Genomic DNA, 22,073 nt, shown 5'->3' with positions numbered 1-22,073 from the left:
TCGCGCGCCCATTGGCGGAGCGCGGCGTCGCTCGGCGCTGAGTCCCCGCCCCCTCCTCCCCGCCCCGGCCCGGCCGCGGCACGGCCCCGTTGCCCCGGCAGCCGTGACGTCACGGGCCGGGCGGAAGCTTGGCGGGCGGCGGCGTCGGGCAGGGGCGGAAGCGGCGCCGCTCGGCGGCGTGTGGGCGCGCTTCCGGTGCCATGGCGGAGGAGTGGCTGGGCGTGGAGGCGGCGGGCAGCGGCGGCGAGGAGGAGGAGGAGGAGGAGGTGAGCGGCGGCGGGACCCGCACCGCCGGCGTCCGGGGTGGCACGGGACCGCTGGCCGGGACCGGGAGTGGAACCGGGACCGGGGTTGGGATTGGGGCCGGGGCCGGGCCCGGGCCGCGCAGTCCCGGCCTTCACGACCGCGTGCGCCGCTTAGCAGGGCCCGGAGGATGGCGACCGGCGGCACCGGCAGCTCCTGGAGGCGGTCAGCGCCCTGTCCGGGCGGAAGCGGTGAGCCCCCAGCCCCGCCGTGCCCCCCTCCTGCCGCCCCGGGCCCTTCCGCCTCGGCTGCAGCACGGGGAGCTGCTGGCGGCAGCGCTCGGGGGGCTTCTTCCCCCCTTTTCCTCTGTTTTATTCGCTTTTCCCGCAGGCGGAAGCTGGCGGAGCGCTCCGAGGCCAGCGGGCAGGTGTCTGAGTTCAACGTCAGCTGCAAAGGTGAGGGCCCCTCGGGGGCTCGGGGCTTTCCCCAGGTTTTTGCCCCCGGGAGGTGGTTGGATTCTCCAGGCCGGGCAGAGGAGACCCCCCCCCCGGGAGGCGCCGTGCTGGCCCTTCGGGCTGAAGGCGTCGCAGCCCGTAACAAATGGTATCAGAGCTCGTAATGCTGCCCAGCTCGGTCGCGGTGTGCCCGTGTCGATGTGCGGGATGACCTCACGTAGGTGCCGGGGAGAAGCTGGACCTGTCTGAGCTCCTGCAGCCCATCCGTGCCCAGTCCGCCCTGAGCAGAGTGAAGAAGGAGCTGAACAGAGTGAAGCAGAAGAAGGCGGTGGAGCTGCCCCTCAGCAAGGAGGAGCGGGAGCGGGTACGTGGGTCTGTGCGGGTGGCGGGCAGCAGGGGGAAGAAGTTCCAGCCGTAAGGGGCGGCTGGTTTGAGCCCCTGGGTGCTGCCTACTTCTCTCTAATGCTGCCTGGCTTTCCTCGTTCTTCAGGTCAGCTTCTCTACTCACCCTTTTCCCTTCTTGCGCCCATCCGCAGGTTGTGAGGGAGGCTGCCTACGTCAAGACCTCCAAAGACGTTGGCAAATGGCAGCCGGTGGTCCTGCAGAACCGTCGAGCGGAGCAGTTGGTTTTCCCTCTGAAGCAGGAGCTCGTGGCGGTTGCCCCCCTGGAGCAAGTGGTTTCGGCATGGAAGGTGGGGACTGTCACCTCTTGGGTGCGTTTCTCCTCCCTGCTCTTTAGCGCTCAGCACGTGGGTTGAGCCTGCTGGTGCCCGGTCTCTGCACTGAGCCAGGTGCTTGCTCACAGGCCTCAGCCACCTCTGGAGATGGAGGAGGGAATTAGTTTGCCAGGTAGAGCCCACCTGTAAGTCTTGGTCATGCTTTGGGCTTTGAATCCGAGTTCCCATGCAGGCCGTGTTGCTTGGTAGGAGAGGCTCCCACCCCTGGAGAGCTTTCCAAGGTCAGGGCAAGGTCAGATCCCACCAAGCTCCTAGCTTAACAGGCACCGCTTCCTCCGCCCGGAGCTCCCTCTCGGTTCATTTGGACACGGCGTTGTGGGGCCTGGGACTTCTGCTTGCTTGCGCCCTCCCATGGGCCTGCTCGAGCATCGGAAGGGATGGGGAGGTCTGTGTGGGTGCTGGCTCCTGCACTGCTCCGTGTTTCATCCTGTCTTGCTGTGCGATCTGTCCCACCGACAGCCACGAACTCCCCTGGAGCAGGAGATCTTCGGACTGCTCCACAAAACGCAGCAGCCCATCACAGACCCGCTGCTGACGCCGCAGGAGAAAGCCTCGCTGCAGGCAATGAGCTTGGAGGAGGTGGGTGGTTCTTTTTTTTTTTTTTTTTTTATACCCCTGTGCTGGCCGGGTTGGCCCCTTCCTTTGCGCTTGCCCTTACGCTGTGCTCCCTGGCAGGCCCAGCGGCGGCGAGCAGAGCTGCAGAAGGCTCGGGTCCTGCAGTCCTACTACGAAGCCAAGGCTCGGCGAGAGAAGAAGATCAAGAGCAAGAAGTAAGACCCTGACGTTGCCGGGCTCGGGGCGCTGGGGGGGGGACTGGGGCCCGGTGCGTGGGGACAGCTGAAGGGCGGAGGAAGGCCGAGCATCCAGCTGAAATGTTGCAGGGAAGCTGTGCTGCCCGAAACGGCACTGCCTTCCTAAAGAGGAGGCTGGGTGCTCGCGCCAGGAGGTCTCACTGCCTGCCCCCTCGTGCCGCAGGTACCACCGCGTGCTGAAGAAAAGCAAGAGGCGCAAGGCCTTGAAGGAGTTTGAGCTGCTGCAGAAGTCAGACCCTGAGGCCGCCTTGGCAAAGCTGGAGGAGCTGGAGCAGCTCCGGATGGAGGTGCTGCTCGCTTGCCTCTCCCTCATCCCTTGGGAGCTCGCCCTTGCTCAGGGTGCTCTTTGTGACGCTTCCTCTTCCTCTGCCTCAGGAGCGGATGAGTCTCAAGCACCAGAACAAGGGGAAATGGGCCCGCTCCAGGGCCATTATGGCCAAGTACGACCTGGAGGTGAGACGGAGCTTGGGGAAGGGGAGAACAGCTGAGGTGGGGCAAAGAAAGCGGACACCTTGTTTCTGGCCTGTGTTGGAATTGTCTCAACCCTTTCCCAGGCCCGCAAGGCCATGCAGGAGCAGCTGGCCAGGAACAAGGAGCTGATGCAGAAGGTGCGGGTGGAGCTGCCCGAGGAGGAGCCAGGTGATGTGCCTGAGGAGGACCTCACGTCTGTGACCGTCCCTGTGGGTGCCAGCAGAGCAAATCCCTGGATGCTGGGCAAGCCCAGCGACCCAGCCAAGGAACCTGAGGTGCGAGAGGGTCTTGAAGACGCTGCAGTGCCTGGTGCTGTGGAGAGCAAGGAGGAGATGTCGGAGGAGGAGGAGGTGTCGGAGGAGGAGGCCCTGCTACAGGACTTTGAGCAGAAACGGCACGCGCGGCGGGCAGGGAGCCCTGAGCAGCACGGTGAGGAGCTCGCAGCCCTATGCAATGTCTGATGTGCTGCGGGGCTGGGCAAATGCGCGGTGGGTCGCGAGGGCTGCGTTTTCTTACAGCTGCCCTGCTTTCTTCCCTCCCTGCTCATGGGGTGGCTGTTTTCTTCTCTGTTGCCTTGGTGCGCAGGCACTGATGAGACGGAGGCAGTTTCTGACCCTCCGGGGGACAGCTCCGTGCACCCCATCTGTGACGAGGAGCAGGTGAGTGCAGGGATCGAGCTGCCTCCCCAGGCCCAGGAGGAGACCCTGCTGTCGGAGCAGCTGGACCGCGTGCAGACGATGGAGGACGTCGAGGCCCTGGCCTCCAAGGAGCCCTTGGAGGAGCAGGAGAAGCCAGCGGCTGCGGGAGCAGAAGAACGAGCACACCAGCAGGACAAAGGCAGAGCTGGGGCCCGGCCTGCCAAGAAACCGACAGCCAAGGAGAAAATGATTAGCCTGCAGTCCGTGCTGTCTGAAAAGCCCCAGGAGATTCAGTGCCCCAGCCTACCCGTGGTCATGGAGGAGGAGGTGAGCGGGACGGGCCCAGTCCTCCTGGGCCAGGAGCCGGCTGGCCGCCGGGCACTGACCCCTGTCTCCGCAGGAGGGTGGCATCGACCAGCGGGGGGTGATCACCGAGGCCTTTGCCGGGGATGATGTAGTTGCCGACTTCCACCGGGAGAAGAGCAAGGCGGAGCGGGACGCGAAGCCCCAGGCGGTGAACTTGGTGCTGCCGGGCTGGGGCGAGTGGGGAGGCACCGGCCTGAAGCCCAGCTCCAAGAAAATAAGACGGTAAGCGCCCACGGGCTGCGGCAGCGTGCTTCTGCCCAGCTCCAGGGCCTGACGTCTTCGTCCGCCCCCGGCAGGTTCCTGATCAAGCCCCCCCCAGCACCTCCCAGGAAGGACCAGCACTTGCCCCATGTCATCATGAGCGAGCAGCGCAACATCCATGCGGCGGCACATCAGGTGGGTGCTGCGCTGGCTCCTGGGCTGGCCTGGCATGTGGCCCATCCCCTGAACTTCCTGAATCCCCGCCTCCGAAGGGACCGTTCAATTTCCAGCTCTGACAACCCTGAGGGCAATGGGGCGGGAGGGTGGTGGGGGGAATTTACAGGTCTGTTCCTGGAGTGCTGCTGGGCCGTCTGTCCTGGAGCGTGGAGCGAGGAGGTCGGCAGGACGGGGGCCTGGGTGCATGGTGCAAGCTGGCTGTGGTGCGGTTGGAAGCGGTGTCAGCGTGGGAAGAAAGCAGCGCCGGGGTGCTGGGCCAGGTCGCTGGTGGCGCTACCCCCGCTGTGCCGTTTCCCCGCAGGTCAGCGAGCTGCCCTTCCCCTTTGAGAGGCACCAGCAGTTCGAGCAGAGCATCCGGACGCCCGTGGGCTCCACGTGGAACACGCAGCGTGCTTTCCAGAAGCTGACCTCCCCCCGCGTCATCACCCGGGCCGGCCACATCATCCAGCCCCTCTCTGCTGAGGACGTCACCTCAGCTGGCAGCGGAGCCAAACCAGTGCTAGAAATCGCTCCCAAGCAGCGAGAGCAGTCCTCTGGCCGCCCGCACAAGAGAGCACGGTAGCTCTCTAGGGCTAGGACTGGCCCGCGCAGCGCTGGGGAGCAGGTGGAGGGGCCGTGCCCGGGGGCTTCCCTCCCAGGGAGAGGCTCCTGGTTCTGTCAAGGGCTTTTTAATGCTCCTTCCGCAATAAAACTGCTGGGCTGCCGTGGCTGCGCAGGCTGTGTGGCCGCCCTGGGGACAGGACAGCTGGTGCCCTCCTGCCTGTCCTTGGGGCCCGACGCGGGGCAGGGTGGCTCGCCCCGGTGTAACGTGAACAGCTTGCTGGGGGTCAGGCCCGCGAGGTGCAGCCTGGGGGTGGGAGCCTGAAGAGGAGGTGGAGCCGCTGCCAGCACCGTGTTAGCGTTGGGCTAGGTCTCTACCCCTTGTTTTTGTCTTCAATGCCACAATTTTTTACATAAACAGTCGTCGTCTTGGCCGCGTTGGCTTTCTTGCAGCCTGCTGCAGCGAGCCCGGCCACGCGGCAACGCTTCTCAAGCCCTCCTGCTGCCCCAAGTAACTGCTGGCCGGCTCCAAGGAGCACAGAGAGCGGGGCTGCACGGCCCTGCTGCCACTCCACGCGGGCTGGTAGCGGGCTCTGCCCCAGCGCAGCCACCCGGCCATCTTCCTGCTGCGGAGTCCGGCCCCCCAGCTGAAGCCAGGCCCTTTCCAGAAGGCCGTGGCAGGGTGCTCGGGGTGTTCCCCTCCTGAGCACCAGGGATGCGGGGCTGCGGCCGAGGGCTGTGCCGGAGAGGCATAGTGAAACGGGAGCGGGCTCAGAGCCCTCCCGGCCTCTCCTCCCTCTTCCCACGTGTGCTGCGTTCGTGCCAGCTGGAGAAACTCCTGATCCTAAGCGAAGGAGGGACTTGAGGAGCTGCTTCTGTTCCCAGGAAACACGTCCCTTGCGCTGGGGACGCCTCCTCCCACCTTGGCACCGCAGCCAGGCTGGGTCCCGGTGTGTCCCTTGGGGCAGAGCCGTGCCACTGCCGTTCTGCCCTGCAGCCGCGTTGTGCAGGGGCCTGTCCCTCGTCCCCCGCGGCTGGGGCACGGGCACATGCAGGCTGACAGCAGCCGGCCCCGCGACTCGCTGGCTTCCCCGACCCGTAAATACGCCAGGCTCTTCCGCTCTGCGCCCGCACCCTGCGGGGGTGGCTGCTTCTGCTCCGAGCCGGTGTGGGAGTCGGGGAGCCCGCTGTGCCCAGCACAAGGGGCCGGGCGCTGCCCTCTGCCCGGGCCGTGTCCTTGCTGGGCTCCAGCTGTTGCATCGCTGGCTCTGCGCGGTGCCCCGGGGCTGCTGGATAACACTGGCCACGGACGGGGGCATGGTTGCGTTGCTTTAGTCGACACGGCTGAAAAAAAAAAAAGAAAGGAAGCAGCGATCGTTTCCGTGCCACGGCACTGACGAGCCCCTCGCTGGGCTGGTGGCCCCAGCTCAAACCCCAGCTTCCTTCTGCTCCGGCTGCCCGAAACGCTGTGGGAAACCTTCGCCCCCGGCCTCTGGGGACGTCACCGGGGGGCCACAGGGCGGGGGGCAGTTCTTGTTTGTTTTAGTAAAACCTGGAGCGCCCTGAAGCCAGGGGAAGGCAGTGCCCGGCACGGGCTGCGCGCTGCTCCTCCGCGTGCCTGCGGCCAGCTCCAGGCTCTCTGGCAGCCCTGGTGGGGTGGCTTCCTGGGGCCAGCCAGGTCCCCGTGGCACTGCTGGAGCTCCCCGGCTGCCCCACAGCAGCAGCAACGCGATGGGGCTCAGGCCGCTGCGAGGCAGCAGGACAGGACCTCCTGGGGTGCTGATCCTGGAGAGGTCAGCGCACCCGAAACGGGCTCGTGTCCCCATAGAGAGCAGCGGCCTTAAGGCTGTCGCGAGCTGTGACCGCCTGAAGCAGCGACCAGGACCTGCTGGCATACGGCCCCTCGGTCTGAAGGCAGCTTCGTGCTGGGTTTTGTCTGACGGGTCCTGCGGTGCGAGCACGGCCAATGCTCGGACGGCATCGAGAGGGGCGGCTTCAAGCTGCAGAGCTGGGGGTGCCTGGTCCTGCAAAGAAGGGCAGTGCTGGGGCGGACTGGGCTCGAACTGGGGCTTCAAGGATCCGGAAATGCTTCCAAAATAAATCCATAAAGCGTTGGTGTAAGCTGCTTGGGATGAGTTACAGGAGGGACCCAGATGCAGCCGCATCTCCTGCCAGCGCTTGGGGCTCGCCCGCTCCTGGTGCTGCCACGCTCCCCCGCCGAGAGCAGGTTGTGTCCCCCGGTGTCCCCGCAGAAATAAAATTGCAGGGCGCGGGGATGTCAGCGCTTGGTTTTTAATTAAAAAATAAATCAGGATCTGCAAAATGCTGCAGGAAAGGGGGATGGCGGGGATGCCCACTGGCAGCTGCCACGGCAGCAGGGAGGAGACGGGGCCGGACACTCCCCGCTCTAATCCCCTTCCTGCAGCACGCTCATGCCCTGCCGCCGCGCATCGCCACGCCGGGGCTCGGCTGGGGCGAGTCTGAAGGCAACCAGGAGGAGAGAAAAACACCGGCCTCCGCCGGCCATCTCCGCCGGCACGGGAGCCCGCGGAGAGCAGCGGCGCTGTTAATGCGCACTCCTCCCTCCCGCCGCGCAGGCACGGCGTCCCTCGAGAGGGCTGCGAGCGGCTGCAGTTTGCTCTTACTGGCCTACTTTCAGGGCTACGTCAAAGCCAGGTTTACGGAGCGGGGAGCCTGGGTGAAGGCGGCCGAACCGCTCCTGGCTCCGGCAGGGAGCGCCCGGTGATGGGACGGGGACGCGGCTCCGCTGGGGCGCCTCCGAGCTGCCCCGGGGCGGGGACCCTGCGGGCACCCCGGGGGGAGAGAGATGATGCCGATGCTTCGGCCATGCCGTGCTCGGGCTCCAGCCGGCCCTTGAGACCAGCGGGAGCCGACTGAAATGAAAAGGCAGATTAAAAATGAGCAAATAAAGGGGTTTCGTGGTTGTTTTCTTTTCTTCCTTCCTTTTTATATTTTATTTTTTTTTTATGTTTTCTAGCATAGGCTATAAATAACCTGTAAAGTATTTCATCTGGGCTATTTCTGAGGGTGAAATTTCAGCCCCCGGTGAAGGCCCCCCGGCTTTGCATGCCGCGGGAGCGCCTGAGTGTGCCCGGGGTGCCCCTGGCCGTGGCAGGGCCCCCGCGGCCGTCAGAGGGTCCCGCGCTGCTCCCTTACTTTGGATCGGGGATCTCCGGCACGGCGCAGCAGAGCTCCCCCGCATTCCTCCCCGCCTCCTCCCCCGGTGCCGAGGGCAGGGGCGACCTGCGGGCCCCCTCCTCCCGGGGCTGCCTCTGGGAGCGGGGGGCACGGGGGGCACCCGCAGCCCTCGCGGTGCCCGGCCGCGCATCCCGGCCTGCACAGCCGCCGCGTTTCCGTGGAGATGGCATCTCCCGAGCCCGCACAGCCTGAGCGGGAGGGTTTCCATGGAGATGCCGTATCCAGCACGGCACAACCTGAGCCAGAGATTGCCGCCGGGATGCTGTAGCTGGGACCCTCGCACCCGCAGCGGGGCTGTTCCCGGTTGGGGTGGCGAAGCGCTTCCCCTCCCTTGGCGGGGGGGAGGTGGGACACCGTCTCCCACCAGCCTTGTCAGCCCTGCTCGGGGTAGGGGGGGACCTCGTCACTCGGGTCATGCTGTAGGGGCACTTTCTGGGTCTTCCCGAGGTGACGGGTACCCACCCGTCCCCAGGCACCTGTGGGGATAGGGGGAAAGTCCCCGTGCCCCCCTGACGAGCGCGCCCCCGCTGCCACCGGCACCTCACAGGTTTCCCCACCCACAGAGCTGCTCTGGGGCACGCTGCTAGCAGGGATGGGGGATGAGAGCCCCGGGACAGCTGTGTGACACCAGCGCACCTTGCTGTGAGCCTGGGACCAGCCACAACAGAGCTGCAGCACTAACACCTCCCGTGGGGCTGAGGGTCCCCCGCGGACGACGGCTTTAACACAAGGAACAGGGCGAGCGAAGGTCCCCGCCGTGTGCTGCTGCACAGGATCCACGCCACAGCCGGCGCTACGAGCACAGCTTCCTTCCAAAGGCAGCTGACGCAGAGCTCACCGAGTGGGGCTGCGATCGCCCCCCATCCTCAGGGGTGCTGAGCTGGGGCTGGGGAGCTGCCCCCCTCGGCCTGGGGCCACGTCCTGCAGCCGGGCGCTGGCGGCCACCCCGGCCTGCAGCTCCCGCGTCCCCAGGGCTGCTGTCAGCGCTGTCAGCATCTGCAGGCACGTGCTGTCAGACGCAGCATGTGCCGCCTTCAAAGGCCGGCTCTCTTTGTCTGCGACTACAATTAGGAGCGCTCAGCGCCTCTTGAAGCCAGACCTGGGGATTGCGGAGCTGAAGGACAGAAAATAAAGGACCCAAGGCTCCAGCGTGGCAGCCCCGGAGCTGCTGAGGAGCAGGGTCAGGCTCGGATCTCCTCCCTTCCCTGTGCCCGTCGTCCCAAATCCTCACCGCTCCGTGGTGTCCTCCCAGCTAAGGACTTCTCCTGGGCCAGGGGGCTGCTGGCGGCCGAGCGAAGGAGGGCAGCGCGGGCAGCGTACGGACTGCACACCTCCTGCTACAGCCCAGCCTGCCTTGCCTCTCACCATAGCCGATGCCTCACTTTTCCCAAGAGCGAGCCTGGTGGGGTGCATGGTGAGGAAGGGGCTGCGTCTGCACTCCCTGCGGCACCCACGCGAGGTCCGAGGCAAAGCAACCCAAAGCCCCCAGCCGCGAACCCCTCTTCCCAGCGCCAAATAACCGCTGCTGGGGCTGGGGCCAAAATGCAGACCTCTGAGCCTGCGGGGAGGGACGGCAGCCTCCTGCCCCGCTCCTCCGTCCCCGAGGTGCGAGGAGGGGGGCAGGCGGCTGCTGGTCCAGCGGGAGAAGTTCTCATATTTTAGCTGCACCTTCAAACACGCTGCACAAGTGTTTGCGGTTGTAGTCAGGATGGCCCGCGGAAAAGCGGGCAGATGAAGTCTGTAGTGAGAGCTGACACCTTTTATTGCTGTTGCTACACCAATAAAACCTCGCCGAGCCGGCTGCCCGGTGAGGACGGAGCGGCACGCAGGCTCGCTTTGAAGCTGCAGGAAAAGCCCCAGGAAACCCAGAGAGAGGCCACCAGACCCCGCGGCAACCAGCTCCCTCAGGCCAAAGCCCTCGCCGGCCTCGGGGCCACTTGCTCGGCCACGGCTCCGTCTCGGGGCCAGGCCCTGGGGCAGGGATGCCCAAGGCAGGACAAGCCCATTGACGGGCCCCGTGTCCCGTGGGGCGTGCGGCTGGGCACGGCGCGGTGCCAGGAGCAGAAAACCCGCAGCCACCAGCACCGGGTGGGCTCCGGGAGGAGGCTTGCGGTGCAGGGGGTCTCGCCGGTGGGGTCAGGGGGAGCCGAGGAGCCGTAGGTGCTGCCCGTGGGGGTTGTGGGGAGACCTCGGGTCTCACCTGGTGGGGGACGCTCCTTGTTCCCCAGAATTTCCTGTTTTCCTGGAGTACCAGCGTAAAAGCTGCAGGATTTTTCAGCGACACCTTTTGGAGCCCCCGGGTGTAAATCATCCCGTCTCGGAGACGTTACGACGTTAACGCGGTTCGAACTAAACCGGGCAGGAGCAGGGCTCTGCTCGGGGACGTGACCGTGGGGCGCAGAGCCCCCCTGGCAGGCGCCGCGCATCCCCTGCGAGGCCAGCTGCAGGACGGGGCTATTATTCAAACCGTGTGTTTTTAATTGCGCCGCGATGCAAATAAGGCTGCTCCGGGTAAACTCGGCGGTGCGGCTGTTGCAGCAGCGGGCTCCCGGACGCTCCGGCCTCCCAAACCTGCCTCTCACCGTCCTCTCCCGCCCGCGTTTCGCACCGGGCTGGAGGCGAAAGGTAGGAGAGGAGCCGGGGGGGGGGGGAAGGCGGCGGTGAGGGCAGAGGCACCGGGAGCGGCGGGGGAGCCCCGTGCCGCCCTCCCGTCCCGCCGCCGGTGCTTCGGGCGCCGGGCGCCTTCGCTTTCCGTGCCCTTCCCGGAACGAGGAGGGGGCTGCAGCCCGCAGCCGGCCTCGGGAGCGGCCGCACAAAGGAGGCGGCGGCGCCGGGGCTGCCACGCGTGGGGCCGGGCGCTGCGGGGCCGCCGCTGCTGGGGCCCGGGTCGGGGCCGCTCGGAGGCCGCGGCCCGGGCGGGTGGTGGAGGGGGGGGGGGGGAGGACCGGGGGGGCGGCCCCGGGCCGGGGCAGGCTGTCAGCCGGGGCGCTGCGGGGCGGGCCCGGCGCCGCGGCGAGGCCGGAGCAGGCCGGGGGCCGGGGGCGGGGGGGCGCGGCGGGCACTGCCCGGGCCCGGGGAGAAACTCGCGGCCCCGCCGCGGCGCCCGGTGCCCCGCGTGGCGCGGGGACGGCCCCGCTGCACGGCACGGCCTGGGGCGGGCACCGGCACCGGGACCGGCAGCGGGACCGAGACGGGGACTCGGGGTGGGGGGGGGGGGGGGGGGTTGGGGGGGCTCCGAGCGCCGTGCCGGAGGGGACCCCCCTCGGCCGGTGCCCCGCGGGGCCGCGCTGCCGTCGGCCCGGGAGTGGCGGCGGGGGCGCCGCGCTCGGTGCCGGCGGAGGCTCGGCGCTGCCCGTCCAGCGCAGCCCGCTCCGGGCGTGGAGCGCCCGCCCCCCGCCGCCGCCGCCGCCTCCTCGCCGCCCTCCCCCTCCGGGTGCGGAGCGCGGCTCCCGCCCCGGGTGCGGGTGGCGGTGCCCCGGCCGTGTGTGTGCGCGGTGCGTGTGTGTGTGCCCGTGTGCGTGTGCGCGGGGCTCCCCCCGCGCCGCGCCGCCGCTGCCGTCCGCCCGTGGGGCGCGGAGCGGAGCAGCGCGGCCCCTCCCCGCCCGGGGAGCGGCCTCCCCTCCCCTCCCCTGCCCCGCCGTCCCCTCCCCTCCCCGCGCCCCCTCCCCCGGGCTGTGCCGGGCGCGGAGCCCCCTCCCTCCCCCTGCCTTCCCCCCCCCCCTCCCCTCCCCGCCGCCCGTTCCCTCTCCGGACTCGGCTGGCTCCGCACAGCGCCCCCCCCCCCGCGCGGGCAGGGCTGGCCGCGGGGCACGCCGGGAGTTGTAGTCCGCGGGGCGGCGCGGCGGGCGGCCGGGCGCGGCGGGCGGACTACGGCTCCCGTCAGCTCCCGCGGCGGCGGCTCGCTCTCGCCCTCACACTCCGGCTGCCGCTGCCAGTGTCTCCGCCGCCGCCGAACCGCCGCTCGCCGCGCCGGGGTCCGACCCGCCGCCTCGGGCACGGGGCCCGCCTCGGCCCGCCGCCCCCGCCGCCCAGCCCGGCTCGGGAAACAGGTGCGTGCCCGCCCCCCCGCCGCCCCGCTCCGGACGCCCGGCCCCGCTCCGCCCGGGCACCCCGGGCCCGTTCGCCCCGCACCCACCGCCGGGACCGGGGGCGGCGGGGACCGGCGGGGGGGTGCCGGGGAGGGGGGGGCGCGAGGCGGACGGGGCGGGCGTCCCGACCCCGCGCCCCGCCGGCCGGGGTCTCCATGGAAACCGGTCCCGGGACACCTCGGAGCGGGCGGCGGCGGCGGCGGGGTGGGGGGGGGGGTGGGGGGGCGGCGGCGTCCTGCGGCGGGACGGCGGCGGCGGGCGGGGGCCGCGGGCGGTGACAGCGCCGGGGCCGCCGCGCTCTGCGCTCCGCTCCCTGCCCCGCGACGGCGCCGCGTGCCGCTGCCCAGCCTCGCGCGGCGGCGCCGGCACCGGCACCGGGACCGGCGGCACCTGCCGCTACCGGGGCGGCGCGGGGGGTCCCGGGGCGCGGCGGACGGCGGCGGGGCCGGGCGGGGCGGGGCGGGGCGCGGCGGGGCGCAGCGCACCCGGGGCGGCGGCGGCGGCGGCGGGACGGCGGCGCCGGGCGCTCGCGGAGTTTCGCGGCGTGGCCCCGCGGCCGTCCCCGCCGCCGCTACCGGGGGCCGCCGGCGCCTGGCGGCGAGTCCCCGTCCCGGCCCGGCCGCGCTGGCGGAAGAGCCCTCCCCGGGGGCAGCGCGGCGGCCGCCGGCTCCATATTCGGGGCTGCCCCGCTGCGGCGCCCCACGGCCCTGCCCGGGGCCGCGGCGACCGGCCCCGGGGCCAACTGTTGAACCGGGGACGGGCCCGGGGGCGGCGGGGCCTGGGCCGCGGCGGGGCCGCGGGGTGCCCGGGTGGAGCCCCCCCCCCCCCCCCCCCGCCCCCGGCTCCCCCGCCGCCCGCCCCTCGCCGCGGCTGCCGGGGCCCGGCCTCACCGCGGGGCTGCGGCGGCCGCGGGGACGGGGACGGGGGCGGGGGGGGGTCCGAGCCCCGGACTCCGTCCCCGCCCGGCCGTGGCGGGGCTGAGGCCGCCGCTGGGGCCCCGCAGCTCCGGGGCGGGCTCGGCGCTGCCGCCGCGGCTCCGCGGCCGGCCGAGCGCATCGCGGGGCGGGAGGGGCCGGGCCCCCGCCCCGCTCCCCGTGCCCAAGGTGAGCGGGCCCGCAGCGGCGGCACCGGGACCGGCACCGGCACCGGGAGGAGGCGCTTCCTGCCGCCGGCCTCGCCGGAGAGGAAAAGCCCAACTCCTCCGGCGGCGTGTCGGTACCCGGCAGGTCGGTCGGCGAGCCGATCCCGTGTCCTCGTCTGACCGCGGGCGAAACCCGTTCGGGAAAGCGTCGCCGGGAGGTCTGCCGGGCTCCGAGCGCGGGACGGGGCGAGTCGCTCCTCTCCCTCGGCATCCGCTCTCGGGAACCATTGTTCCCGCTGGGTGCTGCCCGAGCTGGGGGGGACGCGAGCGAGGCGAGGGCTCCCGCACCCCGCAGCCTGCCCCGCGCCGCCCCGCACCGCGCTTCGCTGCAGCTCGGCCGTTCCCGGTGCCTGCGCGGCACTACCGGCAGCGTGCTGCCCGCTTGTCCGCCTGCCCCCAAAGGCTCCTTTCTGGGAAGGTTTCCGGGCCCTGGCGTGGTTTGGCCTTCGGGAGGAAACCGCCACGGGCACCTCTGGGCTCTGGTGCTGCGGGTGGGAGGCTGCGCTCCGGCCGCGGCGTCTTCTACGCCGTGGGCCTTTCCAGGTGCGGTCTCAAAAACGTTTTACGGATAGCCGCGTGTAGTGGTATTTATTTTTCCCCCCATCCCTTTAAAATCCACTAGGATGGGCTTCTCTGGGACAGCCCAAGTGCCTCGAGCGAGTCAGGCTCTGGTGACAGAAGTTGTCCAGCAGCCGGGACGTGCCATTAACAGAGCACTCGATGTGCGCCAAACTTTTTTTTTATTTTACACAGGGATGGATTTTCTTTTTCTTTCTATTTTTTCCCCCCCCAATTCATCACGCTGAGTATTTATAATTGCTTACGGTGTTACTGTGTCTTTAAATCAGCTTAAGTAAATGCGTGCAGGCAAAGCCTGGCTCAGCACCGCAGCGGTCCGGGGCTGTGCGGCCCCGGGGGAGACCAGACCCAGCGCAGGGCTGCTGCCGGGGCCGGGGCCGGACCCAGCGCCTCACGCCTGCTTCCAGCAAAGCGGAGACAGACAGACCTGTCCCTGCTGGGTTTTGTTCTCCTAATAATTGCTGCTTGCCAGTTTGGCCACAATTTCTGACCTCTCCGTGAGAAATGCACAATAAAGCACTGTCTTTTTTTTTTTTTTTTAATTTTGCTGCATATGATACCCTGTGTGGGTCCTGGGAGAGGACTATCATGATTTACTTATTTATTTTTTGTATGCAGTTCTCTTTAAAGGGGTTTTCTGAAACACCGTTTGGGGCTGAATCTCTGCCGCTGCATTTCAGGCAGCGCCCCGGCTGGCACTTGCTTTGGACTTGTGTCCCTCAAATGGACGCCTGACAATCGCACATAAAAAAAAAAACAACAAATATATTTTCTTGCCTGTGTTACTAATGGCAACGAAGATTGCCAAAGTGAGCAAACTATCGTGAGCAAATGAGACTGCCCCTGTTGATGCAGATCATTTCCTCCTGACCCATCTGTGCCCCACCGAGGGGCAGCAGGGGCACGCTCCTCCTGATTCCGCTGGTTTTGCTCACGTCGAAGTAAGCGGGTTGCAGGCGGCGAATGCCCAACGGCAAGTCCCGCTCGGCTTTCCTGCAGCTGACATCATTTTACGATTTCGTTGCGGGGGAAAAAGTGGCATTCTGGGTTTTGCTCCTCTCTGGGAAGGAGTGTTACAAAGGTGTCTCCCGTGGGTGTGTTTCCAGGGTCAAAGTGCATCCCTGCCGGCCTCCCACAGTGCCCCCTGGCCAGCCGCGCTGTACAGCACCTTGGAAATCCCAGCGACTGCGTCCTCCCGATCTCCTGCTGCCGAGGGATGCGCCGGACTTTTTCAGTACGCTCAGACGGGAAGGTCTCCCTTCCCTTCCCTTTCTCTGAGCCGCTGTCCCAGTTATGCCGCAGGGAAGCAGAGCCGACGGGCAGCGTTGTGCCGTGCCCGTCAAGAGCTCGGCCCCCAGCTGGGTGCATCTCTTTGTCTGCTCAGAGTGACCCAAAGTGGGATCTCCAGAGCTTGCCCTTGGCCTTGCGAGGTTTGCTTCGCGGTGCTGTGAGAGCGGCGTGGGCAGGCGGAGCTGCCGTTCGCTCTGGGGGAGCTTGCTGTCACCCGTAGTCCCACGCTGCGCATCGCCGCGTTGCTTGAGGGCGCTGCACAGCACCGTCATACCTGCCCAGAGCCCGAGCAGAGGGAAGCCTTGTGCCGTCAGCTGGGAGGTTTGAGGAGGCTGGCCGCTGCTGTTTTGGTGCCTGTCAGCTCCTACCTGGCCTAGGCAGGGCACAGTGGAGACAGCAGTGACGGGTCGGCAGGTAGATCAGCTGCTAGTGCTAGGGTGGAGGAGAGGAAAGGTAAGCATCTTAAAATCCGAGCCATTTCAATACTTGGAAATGTATAGAGCGGTAAAATATATAAAAAGCCTGTTGGGGGAGTAAAGACAGCACGGTCCTAAAGCTGAATGCGTTCGCAGCGTGAAAAAGCGGCTGGCGCAAGCCGTCCCTGCGAAGAATGGGGAAAAAATGCTGCTCTGTACCTGCCTGGGTCCACCCAAGGCACCGGGGCAGAGTGTGTTCAGAATCACGGCTCTGGCTGGCTTGGTCCCAGAAGTACGGAAAGCAGGGCTGCACCAGCTGACAGCGTAGATGTGACACCCGTTAGGGTGCACGCTGACAGCAGCAAACTAACTCAGCGTGGAGTTTGTCGGGAAGAAAACAAAGCCCTTGTTACCTGTGGCTCGTGGCAGCCTGGGGAAGTTGGCCTAGGTGTCTGCCAGCGCGAGCGCTGGAGAGGCTGAGCACCGCGTCCCATCAGGGAGCTGGGCTGGCTGAGGAATCGCTGTTATTTGCAGAGGGGCGGCTTCCCGTTTGCAAATCCGTTTTCCTTCACGACTACTCACACACCTCTGCCGCGTTAATGCCAGGGTGGGAGATGCAAGCGCGAGGGGCAGCATCGCAGTCAAAAACGTAGTTAGGAAGCCTGGCAACTCACATTAGGATCCCTGAGGGTGAGGAGCAGGCGTGATTTTTAACAGTGCCCAGCATGGAGATGACATGGGCTTAATTCTCTGCGGCTGCTGGGGAGCTGATGGGTAAAGTTAAAAGCAGCCTGTCCTGCCATCCTTGACAACTAGTGTTGCCTCGGCGCTGCTGGGATGTTAGGGCGAGGAGGATTTCTCTATAGGTAATTACGAGAAAGGATCTGTTCCCAAAGAACTTCATCTCAGGAAATTTGTTTCCATAGACTGTATGGCTGTATTCCAGCCTTGGGTTAAGTCCTGACTTAATTCAAGGGGACTTCGTGTGCAGTTAACTTGAGCAAAAGCACGGTTTTACTACAAAAAAGACATCTAATGCTTTGCTGTTTCTGGAGCCTGGCAGAGACTGGTTTGCATAGTATTGTCCTGTCCATTTGCAGAGCAACAAGGGGTTTTGTCGTAATGAACAAAAAAAAAAATTACAATGCTTTTAATGAAGTTAATTCATTAGTGTTCGTTTCATTGAAAATCTCTCTGAGTGCTTGCTGTCGAAGACAAACGTGTTCAGCACCTTTCTTGCTGGCAATTCTTAGAGCACGTTTTGCTTTGAGAGGTGAACGAACTTTAATATCACACGATGAGCCTCTCTCCATGCAAAATGTGATGTTGATGGTCTTATTTCATTCTAAACTCATTTTCTTTGGAGTTAATTAGAATTGGCTGGGCACCTATTTAGCTAAATCAAAATAAGACTGTGGTTTCATATACCCTTCTTTTGGCAGAGGTTCTGGATTAAACAGATTCTGTGCCAGGCTGCACCCCCTCTCCCTCTTGGTGAACCTGATCTAGGAGCTAGTATGGGTTTAAACCCAGCCAGCCCGGGGGAAAAAAAATATCTCTCTGTTTTTAAACACAGATCAGCAACCTGGTCAAGTTTACCGGGGCACCCCATGGTTTCAGTGGCATGGTTGAAGGGGTGAAGGGAGAGAAGGGCTTCGGTGGTTTCTGCTACTCGAAGACACGTATGAGAAACCATGCCCTAGTTGTGTTCTCCAAGGGGTTCCTACTGGTTTAATTACATCCGTTTAAAGTCGTTTCAAGCTGAACCAGTGTAGAAGAGGGTTTGCTTGTGTTGACTCAACTAAAAGTCTCCTTCGATCCAGGCACCCTGCAGCTGCTCTTTCTGGCTTGGCGTTGCACAGGGAGCCTGCTCTTCCCTGTGTTTCTCAAACAAACTTCCTAGTCGGTGCTCTGAAGGATGCTCTTCTTTTGCCGTTCCTTCCAGTTTGTGTTTGAGAATGTGCCTGTTGTTTTCCCCGTGTTTTATTCCTTCTCATACTCGAAATCTTGTTTTTTCATCTTTTTTTTTTTCCTGTTCCCTTTTCATTCCCTGTGGAATGTCTGTCTTTGGCACGTGTCCCACATCATCCGTAGAGGGTAGAGACCAAGAATTCGTGAAACAGCGTCTATCTCTGTTGCTGTGCCCCCCTGGCTCTCTTCTAGTGGCCATCCCGCTTCCTCTGTTGGCCGGTTCTTACTCGAGTACTCAAACCGTGTCATTTCTCCCAGCCCCCTGCACCGCCTTGTTACCGCTTCCCTCGCCAGACCTATTCTCGGGCCATGCCTGTGCCGTGCTTGTTTTGATGCTTCAGCTTGCCTCCAAACTTCTGTCCTGCGCCGCACAGCCCTGCGCGTCCCCTTCCCCACTCGCACAGAAGGTCCCTTTTGATTTCTCCCGAAACATCTGTCCTGTCGCTGTGCTCAGGGGCAGAAACTTTCTCCTCCCCTTCTTTCAGTTTAGCCTAAGATGGTGAAATCCCCGCAGATTGTTTGTTCCCCTATTTCCTTTATGTTGCATTTCTCTCCAAGCATCGAAAGACTCCTCCCCTTCCTGCTCCAAGCCACCTCTCATTCTCTTTGGGTATGACCCTGCTCTCTGGCTTAGAATTGGCCCAGCTCCCCCTTCCATTATATAGTATTTCTTCCTTCTTACAGCGTGGCTCTTACTAGATTTCCCCCTCTTCTTGTGGCTCCCGATTTCCACCGTTTTGTTCACTCGTAGACTCGTATGTGCAGATGTGTCTGTCGCTTCTTTTTTAGCCAGCAAACTGCCTTGCCCCCGTTTCTCCTGTGCGCCTGGCCTTTCTTTTCCATTTTTGGAGGATCCCTACTGGCATACTTGGGCTTAGGCGAGGACACCTGGCAGCAGCTGCGTTCAGAGGGCGCAGTCAGTTCGGCCTGAAGGTCCCTCTGCAGCTAGTTTCAGCATAAAGGGATCGTGCAAGCCACTTCTTGTCCTGTTCACAGCTTGTGTCGCCAGGATTTTGTCAGGGAAAAGACAACTGACAGAGATTTGGGATCACGTGTCCCTTTTAGCCTCTTCCCACTCTCACCCGCTGCACCAAGAACGCCCCTCTGCCTCTTTGCCTGCTTTCCCTTCGCGTGTTTACTGTTAATGTGAATCGGGAACCCCTTTGGCGGCATCTCTGACGCTTGCAGTCAGTCCTGCTCGGTTCGACCTGCTTAGTGCTGTAGATCCTCTCCTCCTTCCTTGCCTTTTCCCTGATACGACTTCAGCAGCAAAGCTGCCTTAATGCTTGAACACCCAGCGCTGCACGATTGGCTGTGATATTCTCCCTCAAAAGCTCCACCCAGCCGACGGTGCATCGCGGATGCTCACAAGTCTCTGTGTTTCCTCGTGTTTTCCACCCGTACCTCCACTGAATACCAGCACCTTCCCAACAGAAGGTGCTGTTGTGCTGGGGTGTGGAGGTATTCGCTTAACGGCACGTCTGATGGCACTGCTGGCAAGCCTCTGCCCCCCCTCTCGGGTTCCTCAGCCGCTTCCTCGTTTGAGTTTTTCCGCGTTGAACCTGGCCCATGCTGGTTTATCAAAGTAATACGAAGCCTTGGGGATGTCCGTGTTTGAACAGGCCATCATCTTGGGCGAAGGTCTGTCTCGAGGCTCTCTGTCCTGTGGGAGGAAAACCGGGGGAATCTTGCAAAGGATATGCATGTGCGTGAGGTTTCACCTGTGTGAAACTCGTGAGGTAGCCTGAGGCATTTTGGCCATAAAGATCTTTGATAAGAGGATGAGCGGACTGTGGATCCTGTCCTGAGGCACTGCTTATTTCTTGTAGCCGCCTTCCAGCCATGAAGCGTCTCGGACGTTACACCCACCCTGCCTGGTGATGAAACTGGGATAAGCGTGGTTGAGTGGTTGTCCTGGCAAGAGTTACCAATTCTCTGTTCTACGCTTTTTCTTGTTTTTTGCTCTCTGTAGGCAGAGTGGCCCCTCGAGCCCCAGCAGGCCCTGGTCGGTGACGAGCAGTTGTCATGATCTCTACAGCACCTCTCTATAGCGGGGTGCACAACTGGACCAGCACAGAGCGGATTCGCATGTGTGGCCTCAACGAGGAGAGGTGAGGTGCGTGGGTGGCTTGCTGGGGGAAGGAGGTGGAGGAAGTGAGCGAGGGGTCTGGGAGAGGGGCTATGGGGGGGGCTGGTGCTCTCGGCCACTTTTAGTAGGGAATCGGGCTGAGGGGTGAGGGCTCCGCTCTCTGCAGAGGACCCGTGGGCTGCGTCCGGCTGCGCCGTTGGGTCGCAGGGCTGCGCTCCTCGCGCACGCTGTCGGCTTCATCAGACTTGTGCTCTTAACCGCAAGGGAAAGAAAAGAGCTTGACCCACTGCGAGCCAAGCTACTAAGAAGAGCTTTCAGTGACCCAGGAGGGTTAGTGCAGACCTAACGATTAGATGGGAGAGTTGTGACATGCCACCAACCAAATAGGAGATTAGGGAGGATTAGTGGCCCGAAGGCAGAATCGATCAAGGCTAGCTCCTAACCTGTCCCATGTCTTCCCATTGCCTTTATATTGCCACAGCCTTGGGGTCTTGTTCTCAAAACTGATCGGTTGGTGGCTTCCTTGAGGCTACGTGCGTCCAGAACATTTGCCAGAGCCTGGAAGGTTTTACAGGCTCACGGGCAGCGCGTGCCTGTCTTCCCTGGCTTCCGCAGCAGAGGCTTTTGGCAGCAAGCCCTCCAAGAGCCAGTCGTAACAGCGGGATAGGGAAGAGTTCAGCCTCTCGTCTAGGGCAGAAGCGCAGACAGAGATCATCTGCAGCCCTCAGCCCCGCCGTGCGGCCCTCAGATAAGAGCTGGCGGATGGCGTTGCCCTCTGCCTCTCCTAAACCACTCGGGGCCGCTCCTAGTTCGCAACAAACACTGGGGGAGCTCAGAGCATCAGGGCAAGGCGGGCGAACCCGGCCGCCCGTAACGGAACGCCCGGCCCCGGCCGTTGGCGAGGCGCGGAGGGCGGCCGAGCTGCGTCTCACCCGGCCTCGCGGGGCTGCTCGGGGCAGCCCACAGGGCCCGAGCCCGGCGGCGGGGGCTGCTCCCGGCCGCCCCTGCAGGTAGCGAGCGCCGACCGGGGCCGGGCCCGTGCCGGGGCTGCGGGGCGCCGAGGCCTCGCGGGCCGGGCCGGGCCGGGCCGTGCCGAGCCGGGCGGGGCGGCCGCCCGCTGTCCAGCTCCGCGGGCCGCCCGCCGCCGGCCGTGCTCGGGCGCCCCCTGGCGCCTCGCTCGCCGCCCGCCGGGGTGGAGCCGCCTCGGCCCCGAAGCAGGGCCCCGGCCTCGGCCCCGGCCCCGGCCCGGAGCGGGGCCCCGGAGCACGGCGCCGCCGGCTCCGCGCCGCGGCTGGCGTCGGGCGGCTCTCGGCCCGCCAGCGCTCAGCTGTCATCGGCGCCGCGCTGCGGAAACCCGATCCGAGCCCCGGTTAACAACGATCCTCCTAAGCCTTCTGTGGCCCGCCCGCCCCGGGGAGCCGAGGGCACGGGGCTGCGCTGGGCGGCGGGCTGGGGCACAGCCCGGGGAGGGGGCACCCGGCCCCGTGTGCCTGCCCCGGCCCACGCGGGTGCTGGTGTCCCACAGCGTGGGGTCCCGGTGCTGAGCGCTGGGGACGCAGGAGTCCGAGGGTGGGACTCGCTCGGAGAGCTTGCCTCCGTTTATTTGGAAACGGGGGGGCGTGAGGAGGACAAAGCCAGAGGAAAGCGTGTCGTAGCAGAAGCTGAAATTGAGCTCTTTGGTCCTGGCGCCAGCAGTTTGCCCGTAATAGTCCTTGGTTGAAACAAAACTGGAGAGTTGTCAGCAGGTAAATACTGCGAGGGCAAGCGTGTCCTGGTGCACGACACGGCACGTGCAAGCGCCGTCCCTCGTCCAGGCTTCTGGCAGATCGTAAGGACAGCTGTCTCCACAGCACGGGTCATTTCCGTGGAGTCCACAGTCCTTGTTCTGACTTCCCACTTTACTCTCAAGAACTGTCTTGCAAAGAGTAAAATGTGCAGGCCAGCAGGACGGGTGGCTGAAGACCTCAGCTGCTCTGGTCACAGACACAGCCTCCCTCTCCTGGAGGGTGGCCTCCATCTGCATCTGGAGGAGAGCAACAGCGCTGGCTGGGAGCGTGGCTGGGAGACAGGAGCAGGATTGAGGGCGTGTGAGGAAGGAGGGACGAGCAGGATGGAGGTCTGAGGAGGACGGGACTGGCAGTGTGTGGTGGAGCAGAAGGGGAAGCGGAGGGGATAGGAGCAGGCGTGTGGAATCCTCTGGGGGGGGGTGAAGGCTGTGGTGGACGGCAGTGCTTCTCATCCCCGCAGTCCTGTGGCAGTCAGCACCCACCGCTGCCCTGGAAGGCATGAGGTGTGTGATGAGCTGTCCACCTGGAGCACGCTGCTTCTGCCTGTCGGCTGCTCTGCTGTCCCATGTGGGGACAAGGGAGGGTTAGGATGCTGGAAGGGCACCCTAGGGTGTTGTACAACTGTGTTTTGTTCCTCCCGTAGGAGAGCCCCACTTTCTGATGAGGAGTCTAAAACGAACAGCTCCCAGCACTTGGGGTCTCAAGAGTTTTGCGTCAGCAGCAGCCTTTCCAAGGTGAGCTCCTCGTGTGCCTGTCTGGGTCAGAGAAGGCCTTTTCTCTGATGGAACAGGCC

The 22,073-nt window shown here is 64.8% G+C and overlaps 2 protein-coding genes across 5 annotated transcripts in view; both read left to right on the top strand.

The window, feature by feature from the left end:
* Positions 1-136: 136 nt before the first annotated feature.
* Positions 137-4,864, top strand: UTP14A (UTP14A small subunit processome component). Of its 3 annotated transcripts, none has more exons than XM_080554114.1 (14): positions 137-266; positions 424-494; positions 634-698; positions 920-1,062; positions 1,235-1,390; positions 1,895-2,014; positions 2,111-2,205; positions 2,411-2,534; positions 2,623-2,700; positions 2,802-3,147; positions 3,304-3,683; positions 3,757-3,944; positions 4,019-4,118; positions 4,462-4,864. In XM_080554114.1, exons 1-14 carry the CDS (start codon positions 201-203, stop codon positions 4,720-4,722), a joined length of 2,193 nt encoding a protein of 730 aa, XP_080410240.1. In that variant the 5' UTR covers positions 137-200; the 3' UTR covers positions 4,723-4,864. The 3 variants fall into 3 exon arrangements, with proteins under 3 accessions (XP_080410240.1, XP_080410239.1, XP_080410241.1); XM_080554113.1 differs by having other exon boundaries at positions 182-266; positions 421-494; XM_080554115.1 differs by having other exon boundaries at positions 186-255; positions 425-494.
* A 4,974-nt stretch (positions 4,865-9,838) lies between these two features.
* BCORL1 (BCL6 corepressor like 1) overlaps positions 9,839-22,073 on the top strand; it is a 29,467-nt gene continuing 17,232 nt past the window's right edge. The window contains exons 1-3 of one of the 2 annotated variants that reach the window (XM_080554097.1): positions 9,839-10,544; positions 19,377-19,515; positions 21,924-22,014. In XM_080554097.1, the coding sequence (XP_080410223.1) occupies positions 19,430-19,515; positions 21,924-22,014 (177 nt within the window). In that variant the 5' untranslated portion in view covers positions 9,839-10,544; positions 19,377-19,429. Of the gene's footprint in view, positions 10,545-11,717; positions 11,969-19,376; positions 19,516-21,923; positions 22,015-22,073 lie in introns of those variants that run through there. The other variant, XM_080554096.1, reaches the window with a different exon arrangement.

Source organism: Anser brachyrhynchus (genome assembly GCF_964034855.1).
Source record: "Anser brachyrhynchus genome assembly, chromosome: 13".
Lineage (NCBI taxonomy): Eukaryota > Metazoa > Chordata > Aves > Anseriformes > Anatidae > Anser > Anser brachyrhynchus.
Note: the sequence above shows the minus strand (reverse complement) of the source record. Positions and strands in the feature narration are given on the sequence as shown.

Coding starts and splice junctions, on each gene's coding strand:
- UTP14A (XM_080554113.1), top strand. CDS start 201: ATGGCGGAGGAGTGGCTGGGCGTGGAGGCGGCGGGCAGCGGCGGCGAG. Junction 1,063..1,234: donor GCAAGGAGGAGCGGGAGCGG/GTACGTGGGTCT, acceptor GCCCATCCGCAG/GTTGTGAGGGAGGCTGCCTA. Junction 3,148..3,303: donor AGGGAGCCCTGAGCAGCACG/GTGAGGAGCTCG, acceptor CTTGGTGCGCAG/GCACTGATGAGACGGAGGCA.